Source organism: Anguilla rostrata, chromosome 12, assembly GCF_018555375.3.
Source record: "Anguilla rostrata isolate EN2019 chromosome 12, ASM1855537v3, whole genome shotgun sequence".
NCBI classification, from domain to species: domain Eukaryota; kingdom Metazoa; phylum Chordata; class Actinopteri; order Anguilliformes; family Anguillidae; genus Anguilla; species Anguilla rostrata.
In genome coordinates this window covers 39,380,462-39,395,929 of record NC_057944.1, presented here as the reverse complement: position 1 = coordinate 39,395,929, position 15,468 = coordinate 39,380,462, and the positions used below count along the sequence as shown (strand labels likewise).

At 38.6% G+C, this 15,468-nt stretch overlaps 3 protein-coding genes across 3 annotated transcripts; all 3 read left to right on the top strand.

The window, feature by feature from the left end:
- The first annotated feature begins 251 nt into the window (after positions 1–251).
- LOC135236891 (olfactory receptor 4S1-like) lies at positions 252–1,839 on the top strand. The gene has a single exon (XM_064303478.1). The coding sequence runs from the start codon at positions 445–447 to the stop codon at positions 1,372–1,374; it is 930 nt and encodes a 309-aa protein (XP_064159548.1). The 5' UTR covers positions 252–444; the 3' UTR covers positions 1,375–1,839.
- A 1,865-nt stretch (positions 1,840–3,704) lies between these two features.
- Positions 3,705–5,289, top strand: LOC135236866 (olfactory receptor 1E16-like). Its single transcript, XM_064303450.1, has one exon. It carries the CDS (start codon positions 4,016–4,018, stop codon positions 4,943–4,945), a length of 930 nt encoding a protein of 309 aa, XP_064159520.1. The 5' UTR covers positions 3,705–4,015; the 3' UTR covers positions 4,946–5,289.
- A 5,851-nt stretch (positions 5,290–11,140) lies between these two features.
- LOC135235572 (olfactory receptor 2B6-like) lies at positions 11,141–12,324 on the top strand. Its single transcript, XM_064301154.1, has one exon. The coding sequence runs from the start codon at positions 11,317–11,319 to the stop codon at positions 12,244–12,246; it is 930 nt and encodes a 309-aa protein (XP_064157224.1). The 5' UTR covers positions 11,141–11,316; the 3' UTR covers positions 12,247–12,324.
- Positions 12,325–15,468: the final 3,144 nt, after the last annotated feature.

The following is a 15,468-nucleotide window of genomic DNA, read 5'->3' as shown; positions in this document are numbered from 1 at the left end:
TAAGGTGTATGTGTGTGTGTGTGTGTGTGTGTGTGAGACCCAATGCTCGCCTACCACCCCCCCCCCCCCCCTTCATGTTTTGCCCCTGTCCCTTAGAGAGTCGGTGCACGCCATTGCACATGTCGCTGTATAAAGACCGGTGATTGGCTGGTAATTCTCAATGGCGCTTGATGGAATCTAAATATAAAGCCTGACGCTGTGAACAAAGACATTAAATATTTCTGTGTGTTGCCTTCATTGTACAAATAGACACAAACCAAATGAAGACTTTAGCCCTTTGGTTTGAATGTCAGCAAATGATTTTGTTACTTTTCCAAGATATTTGTTATTTTAAAAAACTGTTGTGGGAATTTAACCATTTTCTGTTTGTGATGGAGGAAAAATGAACACTGGAACAGCTGACGCAAGAACATCTCGGAACCTCACACCTGCTATAAAACTACCATGGAGAACTCAACTAAAATACTGTTTGTTCTGCAAGGACTGAATGAGACGATGTCAAGCAAACACACATTCTTTGTCGTCACGTTTCTCGCTTACCTTTTTACAATTTCAGTGAACCTGACTTTGATTGCGACAATTATTTTGGAGAAAACGCTCCACGAGCCCATGCTTATATTTCTCTGTAACTTGTGTGTAAATGGGATATTTGGTGCCTCTACATTTTATCCAAAAATATTGGTGGACCTTTCATCTGATTTAAGTGTTATTTCGTACGAAGCTTGCCTGACCCAAATATTTGTAATATATAGCTATGTATTCTGTGAGACCACTACGCTAGCAGTGATGGCTTATGACAGGTATATCGCGATATGCAAACCTCTCAATTACCACTCCATCATCACGCCTCAGAAGGTTGTGAAATTATTGCTTTTTACCTGGCTTTTATGCATTTGTGAATCACTATCATTGGTGGCCCTGACAGCCAGACTACCCCTCTGTCGATTCAACATCGACAAACTTTACTGCACAGTTTGGGCCGTGGTGAAGCTGTCATGCGTGGATACCACTATCAACAACGTGTATGGGACATTTCTCATTTTTTTTAACATTTCACAGGCAGTGCTGATCTTGATTTCCTATGTCAATATCGTCAAAGCATCTGTACGATCGCAGGAAGATCGGAGTAAGTTCATGCAGACCTGTTTGCCCCATTTAATCTCATTGACTAACTTCACGATCGCACTCGTTTTTGACGTCTTGTACGCTCGCTACGGTCCCACCGCTCGTCTGCACGCTCTCCGCAGTTTCATGTCCCTGGAATACCTCCTTGTTCCACCGCTCCTAAATCCCCTCATTTATGGCCTGAGGCTGAACCAGGTCCGCCGGAGAATTTTTAGATTTTGCAGCCAGAAAACACATGCTCTGAAATGAATATTGTGTCAAGTGTGCTGTCCAAGCAGGAAATTATGGATTAAAAAAAAAAAAATCTGTGATTGGTTGAATTTAACATTTGGAGCTGATACATAGGCTTTTGAATTGTTATCAGTTCAGTTGTCTCATTTTCTACCCAAATTTTCTTCAAGATGGATTAATAATTCTTGTGAAGTGATTTTGTTTGCAAACCCTGTATAGCCTACTTTAATTCTCTCGCACACATTCAGGTAGGCCAACTGTAGGTGCTTGGCACACAGTAGCGTACACATGTTTAGTCTCAGTGTTCTCACAGTGAAGCTGCTTCATAGTTAAAAACCAACCCCTGTAGTGTGTCCGGTCTTCAAAACACAGATATATTGCTTATGTGCATACCTTCCAAAGGCATGGATATGCAACTGATTTCAATGAGGAAATGTGTGATAACATATTAGATGATATATATACAGTAAATGGAAAACTTGTTTCCAGTAATTCTTAAAAAGATCAACACAGAGGAAGAAACTTGAAAATTATGATGTGGCTTTAAATAACTTTTGTTTCTGTTGTGAAAACGCATACAAAAATTTCTAGAGGAAAATGATTCGTTTTTAATCCTTAAAATGTATTACCTCATATGGACATTGACATCATTGCAAAAAAAAAAAAACTCCATTAGCAACAGGCAAGAAATGATCGAATTCACAAACAAATCAGTGCATATACAATATCAAATAATGCAGAGAATAACTCTCAGACACACTTTTAAAAGTAACAGATAAAACTACACAGTTTAAAATTTAAAGGGAAGTACAACAAAACTACACATATTATGACACAGAATGGGAATAATTCTGCAAGGAACACTTTTTGATTGGGTTTGTCTCATTATCACAGCCACACACACACACTCGCGCACACAAATTTTTGTAGATTAAATACATAATGTGAAGTGAACTGATCCAAAAATAAGATCTTGTATTTTGTGTAAGTGTGTTATTTTTTATTTTAAAAACATGCCGTCTGCATTGGTGATGCATGCATGCACACACACACACACACACACCCACAAACACACGCACGCACACACTTGCGCACACAAATTGTTGCAGATTAAATACACAATGTGATCTAAGATGATCAAAATTAAGATCTTGTATTTTGTGTAAGTGTGTTATTTTTTATTTTAAAAACATGCCGTCTGCATTGGTGATGCATGCATGCACAATACACACCAATCCGCGTCGCCGGTGGACCCAATGCCACACATACATGTGCAGATTTTTGTTTCATTGATGTGACGCATTTGCCTCCAAGTGGTCACATTGACTATATAGGTGAGACCACACTGGAACTTCCTTCTTTTAAGCCCTGATGAAGACCAGCAGTTTGCAAAACATGTTGGCTTTTTTCATGTTCAGGCTTTTTTAAATACTTTTTTATATTATAGCCATGACTGTACAAAACTGTGATTCGGCCATTGTGTAATGTATATAGTTTGTTATGTCGTACCTTCCTATTGGCCCTAAGATAATGTGCGATTGACTTTCAGCCAATCACAGAGCCCCTTTTTTAGTATCAGTGTTCCTTAGCAGTTGCTGTTCCTTTCTTGACCACAATGATTCAGAGATTCTGTTAATATGTGGACTTACTAATTTCCTTATGTTAGAATTTGCATGTTCCAGTTTAGTTCTTGTACCTAAAATTGTGAGTTCTTGACACACAAACCACACAGACACATACATGAACACCTGTATGCATCTAAGGACTGTACCTATGTATTTGAACGTGCAATAAACAGTAAAACAAGATTCCTGACTCCTGTGTCCTGACTGACACCCCACTGGGACAGCTGCCATTTTCTGGTCCAGCCTATGAACCTGCAAACCTCCTTTACAGCTTTATATTGAGAAAACAATGTATTAAAATTATCAAGTGTTTTAAAATATGAGTGCGTGAACAGCACGATCCTAAGGATTGTTTAGCCATTCATATCAACCAAAGGCCTTTATTAAAATCACTGTCATAAATCCAATGATAAAGGAATAATGGCCCCTTTAAGTGATCGTTTCATACTTCCAACTTCTCACTGTACATGCCACTGAGAGAAAAGTCCTACTTAAGGTGTGTGTGTGTGTCTGTGTGTGTATGAGAGAGAGAGTGACATAATGCATGCACCCACCCCCCACCCCCACCTTTTTTCATGTTTTGCCCCTGACCCTTAGAGAGTCTGTGCACGCCATTGCACACGCTGCTGTGTACAGGCCGGTGATTGGCTGGCTTGACACAATCTAGATATAAATCCAGACGTGGTGAACATCAACATTAAATTTTTCTGCGTGGTGCTTTCTTTGTGTGGTTCGAAACAAACTGAATGAAAACTTAAGCCCTTTGGCTTGAACATCAGCAAAGGATTTCATTATTTTCCAGTATATGAAGCTTTTTTTAAATGTTATTTCGAAAAACTCTTGAAGGATTTCAACCATATAGTTAATTGCATTTAATTCTAATGACAAATATTTGTGAACAAAATATTTGGATAATTTCTGAGTAGGAAATCTGCAAGCCTTACAAACAGGAAGACTGATCATTCTTCACTGCCTCTTTTTACTGTTTGTGGCGCAGGAGAAATTGTCACCAACATCGAGTGCACGAAACTACCATGAAGAATTCAACTGAAATACTGTTTGTTCTACAAGGACTGAATGACACGATGTCAAACAAACGCACATACTTTGTTGTCACTTTTTTCGTTTATCTTTTTACTATTTTAGTGAACCTGACTTTGATCGTGACTATTATTTTGGAGAAAACGCTCCATGAGCCCATGCTTATATTTCTGTGTAACTTGTGTGTAAATGGGATATTTGGTGCCTGTACATTTTATCCAAAAATATTGGTGGACCTTTCATCTGAATTGAGTGTCACTCCGTATAAAGCTTGTCTAGCTCAAATATTTGTAATATACACCAGTGTATATTGCGAGTTCAATACGCTAGCAGTGATGGCTTATGACAGGTATATCGCGATATGCAAGCCACTCAATTACCACTCCATCATTACGCCTCAGAAGGTTGTGAAACTGCTGCTTTTCACCTGGCTTTTTTCCATCTGTGAATCTGCTATTGCCGTGGTCCTTGCAGCCAGACTGCCCCTGTGCGGAAACAGAATTGAAAGGATTTACTGCATAGCCTGGGCTGTGTCAAAGCTGTCATGTGTGGACACCACAATCAACAACGTATACGGCTACATTATCATGATTTTTCACTTTTCACAGGTATTGCTGATCTTGATTTCCTATGTCAATATCATAAAAGCCTCTGTGCGATCGGAGGAAGATCAGAGTAAATTCATGCAGACCTGTTTGCCCCATTTAATCGCAGTGACCAGCTTCTTGATCACATTTCTTTTTGACCGCCTGTACGATCGCTATGGTCCCACCACTCGTCTGCACGCACTTCGTAATATCATGTCCCTGGAGTACCTCATTGTTCCACCGATCCTGAATCCCCTCATCTATGGCCTGAGACTGAACCAGATCCGCCGGAGAATCTTTAGAATTTGCAGCCAGAAAATACATGCTCTAAAGTGAATATTGTGTCAAGTTTGCTGTCCAGGCAGGAAATTATAGTTTTTTGTTTTTTTTTTAAATCTAAATCACACACACACACAAACACACGCACACACACACTTGCGCACACAGATTTTTGTATATTAAATACACAATGTGATCTGAGCTGATCAAAAAATAAGATCTTCTATTTCGTGCAAGGGTGTTATTTTTAATTGTTAAAACATGCCGACTGCATTGGTGATGCATGCATGCACAATACACACCAATCCGCGTCTCCGGTGGACCCAGTGCCACACATACATGTGCAGATTTTTGTTTTATTCATGTGACACATTTGCCTCCAAGTGGTCACATTGACTATATAAGTGAGACCACACCTGAACTTCCTTCTTTCAAGCCCTGTAGCAGCCAATAATGTAATAACTACCGTTAATGTAATAACTGCCAATAATGTAATAATTTTTTTTCGTTCTTAATGTAATAAAAGTTGATAATGTAATAACTGACCAATAATGTAATACATTTTCTGAACCAATAACGTAATAACTTTTTGCATATAATGTAATAAGTTATTACATTATTGGCTGGTTATTACATTATTAGCTGGGTTTTTAAAAAATCATTAAAAAATGTAATAACAGGAGCCGATAATGTAATAATATACTCATATCGCTTTAAGTTTTATTTATTGGCTATAAAGTGTCACACTTCCATGACACTTACCCTTGTTTCCTCTTTCAAATGGCTGCTCAAAAACCTGACCACGCACGCGCACACGCACACACACACACACACCTACTCTCTCTCTAGAAATTATGACTATTTATTTGTTTGTGATGCTTGGTTAGACTTATCTCCAGCCCTGCCGTCTACTCCTTAACCATTTGAGAACCAAATGAAGTGCGAGCACATATGTTTGCAAACACAGGCAATTACTCTTGTATGTCATTTAATATGAAATCGATACTTCTTTGATGATGCTTTGTCCACGAATACAAAGACCACCATTTCTTTTCATGAAAAATGTCATCTTTAATTAAATGTATTTAAATAACTTTTTCAAGCAAACTGTTTCAACCACACTATTATAGCTATTCAGCACTCTCTCTCTCCATGTATATATACCAAACCTGACTCCTGAAAGGTTACATAAAAATGTATTACCAAATTAGAGTCCTTGCCCTATTGACATCCCTGGCTATTTGAATACAGTCATGACAAGCTCAACAAAGAGTCTAAAACCAAAGCAAATGATATCTATAGTTCATTCTTTTTTATTTTTTCCATTTTCTCCAATTTTATTTGTAATACCAATTCTCTGTGTGTATCACGGTCCTGGTCGATGCGCTATCCTCTCTTGGTCTGGGGAAAGTGTAGACTACCACATGCCTCTGATACATGTAGAGTCGCCAACTGCTTCTTTTCACCTGACAGTGAGGCAGAGGTGGGAGTAAGTCACACTTGTGCAAGTCACAAGCAAGTCTCAAGTCTTAACCTTCAAGTCTCAAGCAAGTCCCATGTCACTGTGTTCAGACTCAAGCAAGTCAAGTCGAGTCACTAGTAAACGTCAAGCAAGACAAGTCAAGTCATTGCTCAGGTCAGGCAAGTCACAAGTCAAGTCATCATGAAAGAAGTGCTTAAAACAAGAGAGAAAGGGGCACAATGGCAAGCCATGTCATGAGAAAACTGCACCTGTTAGTGAGTTAGTTAGTTTCTACAACTAGGGATGGGCATGGTTAGGATTTTATCAATACCAATACCACTATTGATACTGCTTATCAATACCAATACTTATCAATACTCTTATCGATACTTCCTAATTTGGAGTGCAAAATGCATGTTGTTAAAATAATTATCAGTACTACTTTTATATTAGTTTGGGCAAGAAATATTTAACAAAATAGTTCTGTTGAAAAAATGAAACATATTGTTTTCTGAGACAAAACATGATGCTGGGACCAATTGGCATAGATACTGTAAATGCAATGTGTATCAAGGGAATGTTTAATTCTTTAAAAAAGGGACGGTAAACCATTCTTTATTATTATGATAAAACTGAAAGATGTGTTACCAAAGTTATCTTTGTAGGTCATGATATATACTATATTTTACAGTTTAGAATTTTGCATTAAGAGTTTGAAAATTGAGCACAAGGGATAATAGTGCCAGTTTGGTTGAAGAAGTTATTTAAATACACTTGATTAAAGATTATATTTTTCATGGAAGGAAGTGGTGGCCTTTTTTATTTGAGAACACAGCATCTTCAAAGAGGTATAGATTTCATATTATACAACATAAGAATAATTGTGTGTGTTTGCAAACATGTGTGCTCCCACTTAATTTGGTACTCAAATGGCAAAGGAGTATAAGGCAGGGCTGGAGATAATACTAACCATCAAGTTACACAAACAATTTATTCCGAGAGAGAGAGAGAGTAGGTGTGTGTGTGTGTGTTTTCTCAGAGTTAGGACTAAGATTCAGGGGTCAGGATTGGCCTGGTTTTTGAGCAGCTATTTGAAAGAAGCAACAGTAAGGGTAGGCGTAAGTGTCATGGAAGTCTGACACTTGATAATAAATAAAACTTATATATAGTGATACAAGTATATTATTACATTATCGGCTCCTATTATTACATTTTTTTCATGATTTTTTTAAACCCAGCTAATAATGTAATAACCAGTCAATAATCTAATAACTTATTACATTATGTGCAAAAAGTTATTACGTTATTGGTTCAGAAATTTTATTACATTATTGGTAAGTTATTACGTTATCGACTTTTATTACATTAAGAAAGGAAAAATTATTACATTATTGGCAGTTATTACATTAATGGTAGTTATTACATTATTGGCTGCTACAAGCCCTGGTGAAGACCAGCTGTTAGCAAAACATGTTGACTTTTTTCATGTTCAGGCATTTTTTTTTATTATAGCCATGGCTGTACAATACTGTAATTGGGCCATTGTGTAATGTATGTATAGTTTGTTATGTTGTACCTTCCTATTGGCCCTAAGATAATGTGCGATTGACTTTCAGCCAATCACAGAGCCCCTTTTTAGTATCAGTGTTCCTTAGCAGTTGCTGTTCTTTTCTTGACCACAATGATTCAGAGATTCTGTTAATATGTGGACTTACTAATTTCCTTATGTTAGAATTTATTATTATTATTAATTACATTTATAGAGCACTTTTCCAGATGCTCAAAGTGCTTTACAATGAAGGGGAACTCACCTCACCCACCACCAATGTGTAGCACCCACCTGGGTGATGCACGGCAGCCATTTTGCGCCAGAACGCTCACCACACATTAGCGAAGGTGGAGAACATTTATTTAGCCAATTAAATCTGGGGATGATTTTTAGTGGCAAGTTTTTGCGAGAGCCAGATCTGGGATTTGGCCAGGACACCCGGGAACCCCCTACTCTTAGCAATAAGTGTCATGGGATCTTTAATGACCACAGAGAGTCAGGACCTCGGTTTAAGGTCTCATCCGAATGACGGCATCTCCTACAGCACAGTGTCCCCGTCACTGCACTGGGGTATTGGGGTTTATTTGTACCAGAGGGAAGATTGCCCCCTGCTGGCCCACCAACACCACTTCCAGCAGCAACTCAGTATTCCCTGGTGGTCTCCCATCCAAGTGTAGTGCCCTTGGAAGATGTTTGCCAATTTGATCTGATATTTGCAATGTATTTTAATTCATTCATTAATTCTTGGATTTGGGTTAATATTGTTCAGAGAGGCCAGTGTTTTTTTTCTGTGCCATTCGTGTGGGGCTAGCTGCAGTTTATCCTATGCAACTGTGTGATTTAGATAATTGGTTCACGTGATAGAAGCTGATAAAACGAGAACTACTTTAGAAAGTTCACGGAGAGTGAAGGTCTGGTTAAACTTTTAGTGAACTGTCTGGCGCCTATTGCTGTGCTGATTAGAAGATATGTTGTCCAATCACGCTGCACGATGGGGGGTTCGACAAGAGGTCAAGTGGGAACTGGTTAGGGGTTGGACTAGAAGAGAGAACTGAAGAGAGAAGCAGATGGTGCACGGTGCAGGAGAGATCGTAAAACTGTTTAGTGAAATTGAGTTGAATGCACGTTTTGGAATTGATTATCGGTTTTCGCCATCGTCATTTATTTAAGTCGAGGTACGGGATGGGAAGGTGCGGACGTTTTGGTGTAAATTTCAGTTTTTCTTATTTTCTTCTCGTCGAAGTGTTTTCTCTACTGTTTCGGGTTAGCTGATCTGCAGCTAGCCACACGAAGAGGATAGCACGCGGCTGGACGAGTGTGTTTGTGTCGGACCTGCATTCGGATCGCCAGTGACTTGTTTTCCTGTGTGTGTGAGTAAACCTCAACATTATTCTTGTGTGGATTCATATGAGCTCCAACATGCGCGCCAACGTATAAAGTCAAATTGTGCACGAACAGCCTAAAACCCCGGGTTATTTTCTTTAGTTTGTTATTTTTGTTTCGTGTTCATTTCTTTCATTTAGTACTGTGACAGTTACAGGGGCCATGCAGTGTGTATGGGCTGCCTAAGTTTGAATGGCGTCAAGTTGATGGCACTGTGGTGTTTCTTTTTTTAAAATAAATACCACTATTGTAGTTAAAGATATATTCTGGACTGTGTATGGTGTTATTGCATATTTTTCTCTTGAAATTGATCAAGCCCATTATAATTTGGTGTATTTTGGTATTGTGGTTGTACTCCTTATAGCCTACATGGAGTCAAATGTTACGCACAAGTAGAGCACCATTTTAGGTTAATAAAATAACTGGTTCTTTGAGTGGGAGTGCTCAAAGTGGGGGCTTGTGAGTCAAAGTGTTTATGCATGGGAGTCATTGTTCACAAGCAGTATAGCTAGGCCTACATACTAAAATCTTTAAAGCTACCTGAGGCCTCCCAGTCTCCCAGGTGAGATCCCTAGACATAGAGTAAACTGGTGCATCCCATCACAGCTCCTCCCATGCATTTTCGTGTATTAGTGGAAGTTTCATAGGTTTCAGTATTACCTATGTATATTATGTAAATGAGCATTGTGGTGGGAGGGCTACACAAGTACTAACCAAGCCCACACCTGCTTAGCTTCAGCCATTTGGTAGGAGCAGAGTGCATGGAGGTATGGCTGCTGGAATTTGAATTTGCATGTTCCAGTTTAGTTCTTGTACCTAAAGGTGTGAGTTCTTGACACACAAACCACACAGACAGATACATAAGTACCTGTATGCACCTATAGACTGTACCTATGTGTTTGAACGTGCAATAAATAGTAAAACAAGATTCCTGTGTCCTGACTGACACCCCACTGGGACAGCTGCCATTTTATGGTCCAGCCTATTATCCTGCAAACCTCCTTTACGGCTTTATATCGAGAAGACAATGTATAATATGAATCAAGCATATTAAAATATGAGTTAGTGAACAGCACGATGCTTAGGATTGTTAGCTATTCATATCTCCCATGTGGACCCAAGTTCGGGAAAGGTGCAGTAACACACTGAGGACCACTTTCCAATTGAAAAGGTTTCATTTCGATGCGCAAAGGGAGACTCGCTACGGTGCCACGACAAACGTTCCGTACAAATCTGAACGAGACAGCCACAAGTGAGGGTGTAAGCATACTGTTCAGGGGTGTGGAGATTACGAAGTTTGAACGTTCCTAGGAAGGAATATACATTGAACCAGACTTCCCAGGGACACCCAAATGGTCTGCTGCGGGTGACACCCCGTTGATCTGTGGCAATTGTACATCCTTACAAACAGTGATTGAACTCTATTTGTGCCCATTTGTCTCAAGCAATGGGAAGGCCTTTATTAAAATCACTGTGATAAGTGAAATAATGGTGGAATGATGTCCCCCTGATGTGATAGTTTCATGCTTAAACCTTCAGTACTTGATAAAGTGATGGTTAATCACTGTGCATGCCAGTGAGAGACAGTCTTGCTTAAGGTGTGTGTGTGTGTGTGTGTGTGTGTGAGTGACCCAATGCACGCCTACCAACCCCCCCCCCCCTTCATGTTTTGCCCCTGTCCCTTAGAGAGTCGGTGCACGCCATTGCACATGTCGCTGTATAAAGACCGGTGATTGGCTGGTAATTCTCAATGGCGCTTGATGGAATCTAAATATAAAGCCTGACGCTGTGAACCAAGACATTAAATATTTCTGTGTGTTGCCTTCATTGTACAAATAGACACAAGCCAAATGAAGACTTTAGCCCTTTGGTTTGAATGTCAGCACATGATTTCGTTACTTTTCCAAGATATTTGTTATTTTAAAAAACTGTTGTAGGATTTTAACCATTTTCTGTTTGTGATGGAGGAAAAATGAACACTGGAACAGCTGATGCAAGAACGTCTCGGAACCTCACACCTGCTATAAAACTACCATGGACAATTCAACTAAAATACTGTTTGTTCTACAAGGACTGAATGAGACGATGTCAAGCAAACACAAATATTTTGTCGTCACATTTCTTGCTTACCTTTTTACAATTTCAGTGAACCTGACTTTGATTGCGACAATTATTTTGGAGAAAACGCTCCACGAGCCCATGCTTATATTTCTCTGTAACTTGTGTGTAAATGGGATATTTGGTGCCTCTGCATTTTATCCTAAAATATTGGTGGACCTTTCATCTGACTTAAGTGTTATTTCATATGAAGCTTGTCTGGCCCAAATATTTGTAATATACAGCTACGTATTCTGTGAGTTCGCTACGCTAGCAGTGATGGCTTATGACAGGTATATCGCGATATGCAAGCCGCTCAATTACCACTCTATCATCACGCCTCAGAAGGTTGTGAAATTACTACTTTATACCTGGTTTGTATGCATTTGTGAATCACTATCATTGGTGGCCCTGACAGCCAGACTACCCCTCTGTCGATTCAACATCGACAAACTTTACTGCACAGTTTGGGCCGTGGTGAAGCTGTCATGCGTGGATACCACTATCAACAACGTGTATGGGACATTTCTCATGTTTTTTCACATTTCACAAGCAGTGCTGATTTTTATTTCCTACATCAATATCATAAAAGTCTCTGTGCGATCACCGGAAGATCGGAGTAAGTTCATGCAGACCTGTTTGCCCCATTTAATCACACTGACCAGCTTCTTGATCGCATTCTTTTTTGACATTTTGTACGCTCGCTATGGTCCCACCACTCATCTGCACGCTCTCCGCAGTTTCATGTCCCTGGAGTACCTCCTTGTTCCGCCGATCCTGAATCCCCTCATTTATGGCCTGAGGCTGAACCAGGTCCGCCGGAGAATTTTTAGAATTTGCAGCCAGAAAACACATGCTCTAAAGTGAATATTGTGTCTAATTTGCTGTCCAAGCAGGAAATGGTTTTTCTTTTAAATCTGTGATTGATTGAATTTTACATTTGGAGCTGATAAATAGCCGTTTGAATTGTCATCAGTCGAGTCGTCTAATTTACTACCTAAATCTTCATTAAGATGGATTCATTTTTCTTGTAAAGTGATTTTGTTTGCAAACCCTGTATTGCCTACTTTAATTCTCTTGCACACATGCAGGTAGGTCTACTGTAGGTGCTTGGCACACAGTAGCGTACACAAGTTCAGTCTCAGTGTTCTCACAGTGAAACTGCTTCATAGTTAAAAACCAACCCCTGTGGTGTGTCTGGTCTTCAAAGCACAGATATATTGCTTTTGTGCATGCCTTCCAAGAGCATGGATATGCAACTGATTTCAATTAGGAAATATTTGATAACATATTAGAAAATAGATAAACGGAAAGTGGAAGAATTCTTTCCAGTAATTCTTCAAAAGATCAACACCAGAGAAAGAAATCTGAAAATTATGAACTACATGTAAACAACTGTTCTATCTGTTGTGAAAAGACATACACAAGTTTCTAGAAGAAAATAATTAATTTTTAAACCTTAAAATTTAAGACCTCATATGGACATAGACATCATTGCAAAAAATGAAAAAAACTCAATTAGCAACAAGAAAAAATTATGATCAAATTCAGCCTTGTCCCACATTTCTTTTTTGCGAATGCAACATGTTCCACACAAACACGAATCAACCTGTGCAGATAAAAAATCAAATAATGCACATAACAAATCACTGACACACTTTAAAAAGTAACAGATTAAACCACGCAGTTAAAGACTAATAGGAAGCATAACGACCTACAACATATTAAATCACAGAATGGGACTAATTTTGCAAGGAACACTATTTGATTGGGTTTGTCCTATTATAACACACACACACACGAACAAACACACACACACACAAACACATGCGCACATGCACACTCGCGCACACAGATTTTAGTCGATTAAATACACCGATGTGATCTGAGTTAATCCAAATATTAGATCTTGGGTTTTGTGCAAGGGTGTTATTTTTAATTTTAACCTCTTAAGGCACAAGCCAAATTTTGCCAATCCTTGCCCATTTAGGGGGTACCTATTTAAAGCTTTATAACCCAGACGTGAACACCACAGAGACTTGAAAATGGCTTAAATGAAGCAAGACATTTGTACAATTTACAATACTAACACAGATTAGTTTATATTCATAATTTTGGAAGAAATAAAGTGCCACAAATGCAATTGTTTTGACAAAAATCAAAATAAATTTGCACTTTTTAAGTTCGCAATGAAATACTGCGAGATTGAATATATGCAGGAGGTTAAACTATACATGTGCTAGGTCAAAAACTTCTGACCACAAGTTCATAAAATCTAAGGGTGGATATGAGACTACTATAGATGTATGAAGCAAAAACTAAGCAGTGTACCCAGCATCTCCAAATCTATCCAAAATGTCTAAATTATGCATTGCTGTAAATCATAACATATCCATGTATTTCACTACAAATCAACTGTTTTGACTCAAGAAAATCACTGTTGCATAATTTTCAAATGGGAATTACAGCTTTCAGTCAGTACAGTGGTCTAAAATACTAGGTGTCCAGAAACATATCCAAAATCTCTCCAAAAATTGAATAAAAATGTTTTTGTCCATTATAAAGCATATAAATGAGCCCCTTATGAGGTTTAAGATGAAAGATTGCTATCAGATTAAAAATAATGCAAAACATTGTCACACAATGCGTACAGTACCTAAAATGTGTAATAATTAACTCGTGTGTTTTCTATACTCTGTACTCGTATGTTTTATTGTATGGGGATGAGACAACATGAAAACAATTTTCACCGTCCACCACGTTTTGGCAATGTTCCAGCTATGACGCATCACTGTTGCATGCTTCACAAAAACTATTACACTTCCGTCTAACGCTTACATTACAGTTGAAATATTTACATATAAACACCACTAACCTATTTAAAATACTCAATTTCAAAAAGAACGTATATAACCGAAATATTTTGAACGATAATACTACATAGCAATGGTGAAATCTCTATGTTCAGTAGATAGAGACAGAGAGACAGTATCAATTATATTGTTCTATTCGCTTCTGTTTTGCTCCAGAAAACAATGTCAGCTAGGTCTATCAGCAAATATATGGTTTAGCTATGTTCAGAAGTCCTCAATAATAATAGTATTTTCCAAGAAATTACAAATATCCTTGAACATGTTTCGTTAGGTGCATCGTATTTGTCTGCTAACAGAGTGTGATTGCGTAAGTGAATGCTATGCTAAGAATATTTTCTGTTACGCGACCTATAAAACGCTATTCCGAAAGCAGAATTAGACATGTTATACATCGTTAGAAAGCTTATACTGCCACGAATAAATGAATTGTAAATCTAGTCAGACTGTACTAAAAAGGGCGACGACGCCGTAAACAACAGGTGTGGTGGAGCACAGCCATTTTGGAAGATACCCAGGCGTCAAGATGCTTATATTTCCAAACGGATTGTCCAAGACAATATATGACCACGAGTCTCAAAAGGGACATTCTACACGTAAAACCAACAGTAAGGTTTTATATTTATTCAATATTTAGTCCCAGATATTGACTGTAGAATGACATGGTATCATTTCTAAAAACTTTTCTCGTTTATTTCGTTATTCAGTGAGCAGCATTTTCACTGCTGTATAGGCATATCTTGGGCTATTGTTGGGTTTATCTTGTTGCTATGACGAATACAATTTTTAGTGGTGAAAGAATATTTTGTGAATGCCAAGATAGACAATATTGTCCATCATGTCAAGGGTGGGGGTGTTTTTCAGATGAGACTGCAGGGAGGGTGTGTGTGTTAAAATGAACGGACGAGCGACAATGGTGGGGCTGCGAAACCCGCTTTGGCATAGTTGTCATGTATCGTCTACTAATGAAACGGAAACAACGCGCTTTCTGTTTTCATCTCACACTTTGGTTGCAGTAGCACCGAATGTTTGAGTTTAGTAATTTAGGCACGCGGGCGTGCCCACCACTAGGGGCTGTGCGCTAAGAGGTTAAAAACATGCGGACTGCATTGGTGATGCATCCATGCACAATTCATACCCTACTGTGAAAGCACAGAAAGAGAAATAACAGAAAACACAATACTAGGGGTGGAGAGAGATGCCTCTATTTGTATTTGTA

Bases quoted from the DNA above. Each gene is read 5' to 3' on its own strand.
- LOC135236866 (XM_064303450.1), top strand. From the start codon at position 4,016: ATGAAGAATTCAACTGAAATACTGTTTGTTCTACAAGGACTGAATGAC.
- LOC135235572 (XM_064301154.1), top strand. From the start codon at position 11,317: ATGGACAATTCAACTAAAATACTGTTTGTTCTACAAGGACTGAATGAG.
- LOC135236891 (XM_064303478.1), top strand. From the start codon at position 445: ATGGAGAACTCAACTAAAATACTGTTTGTTCTGCAAGGACTGAATGAG.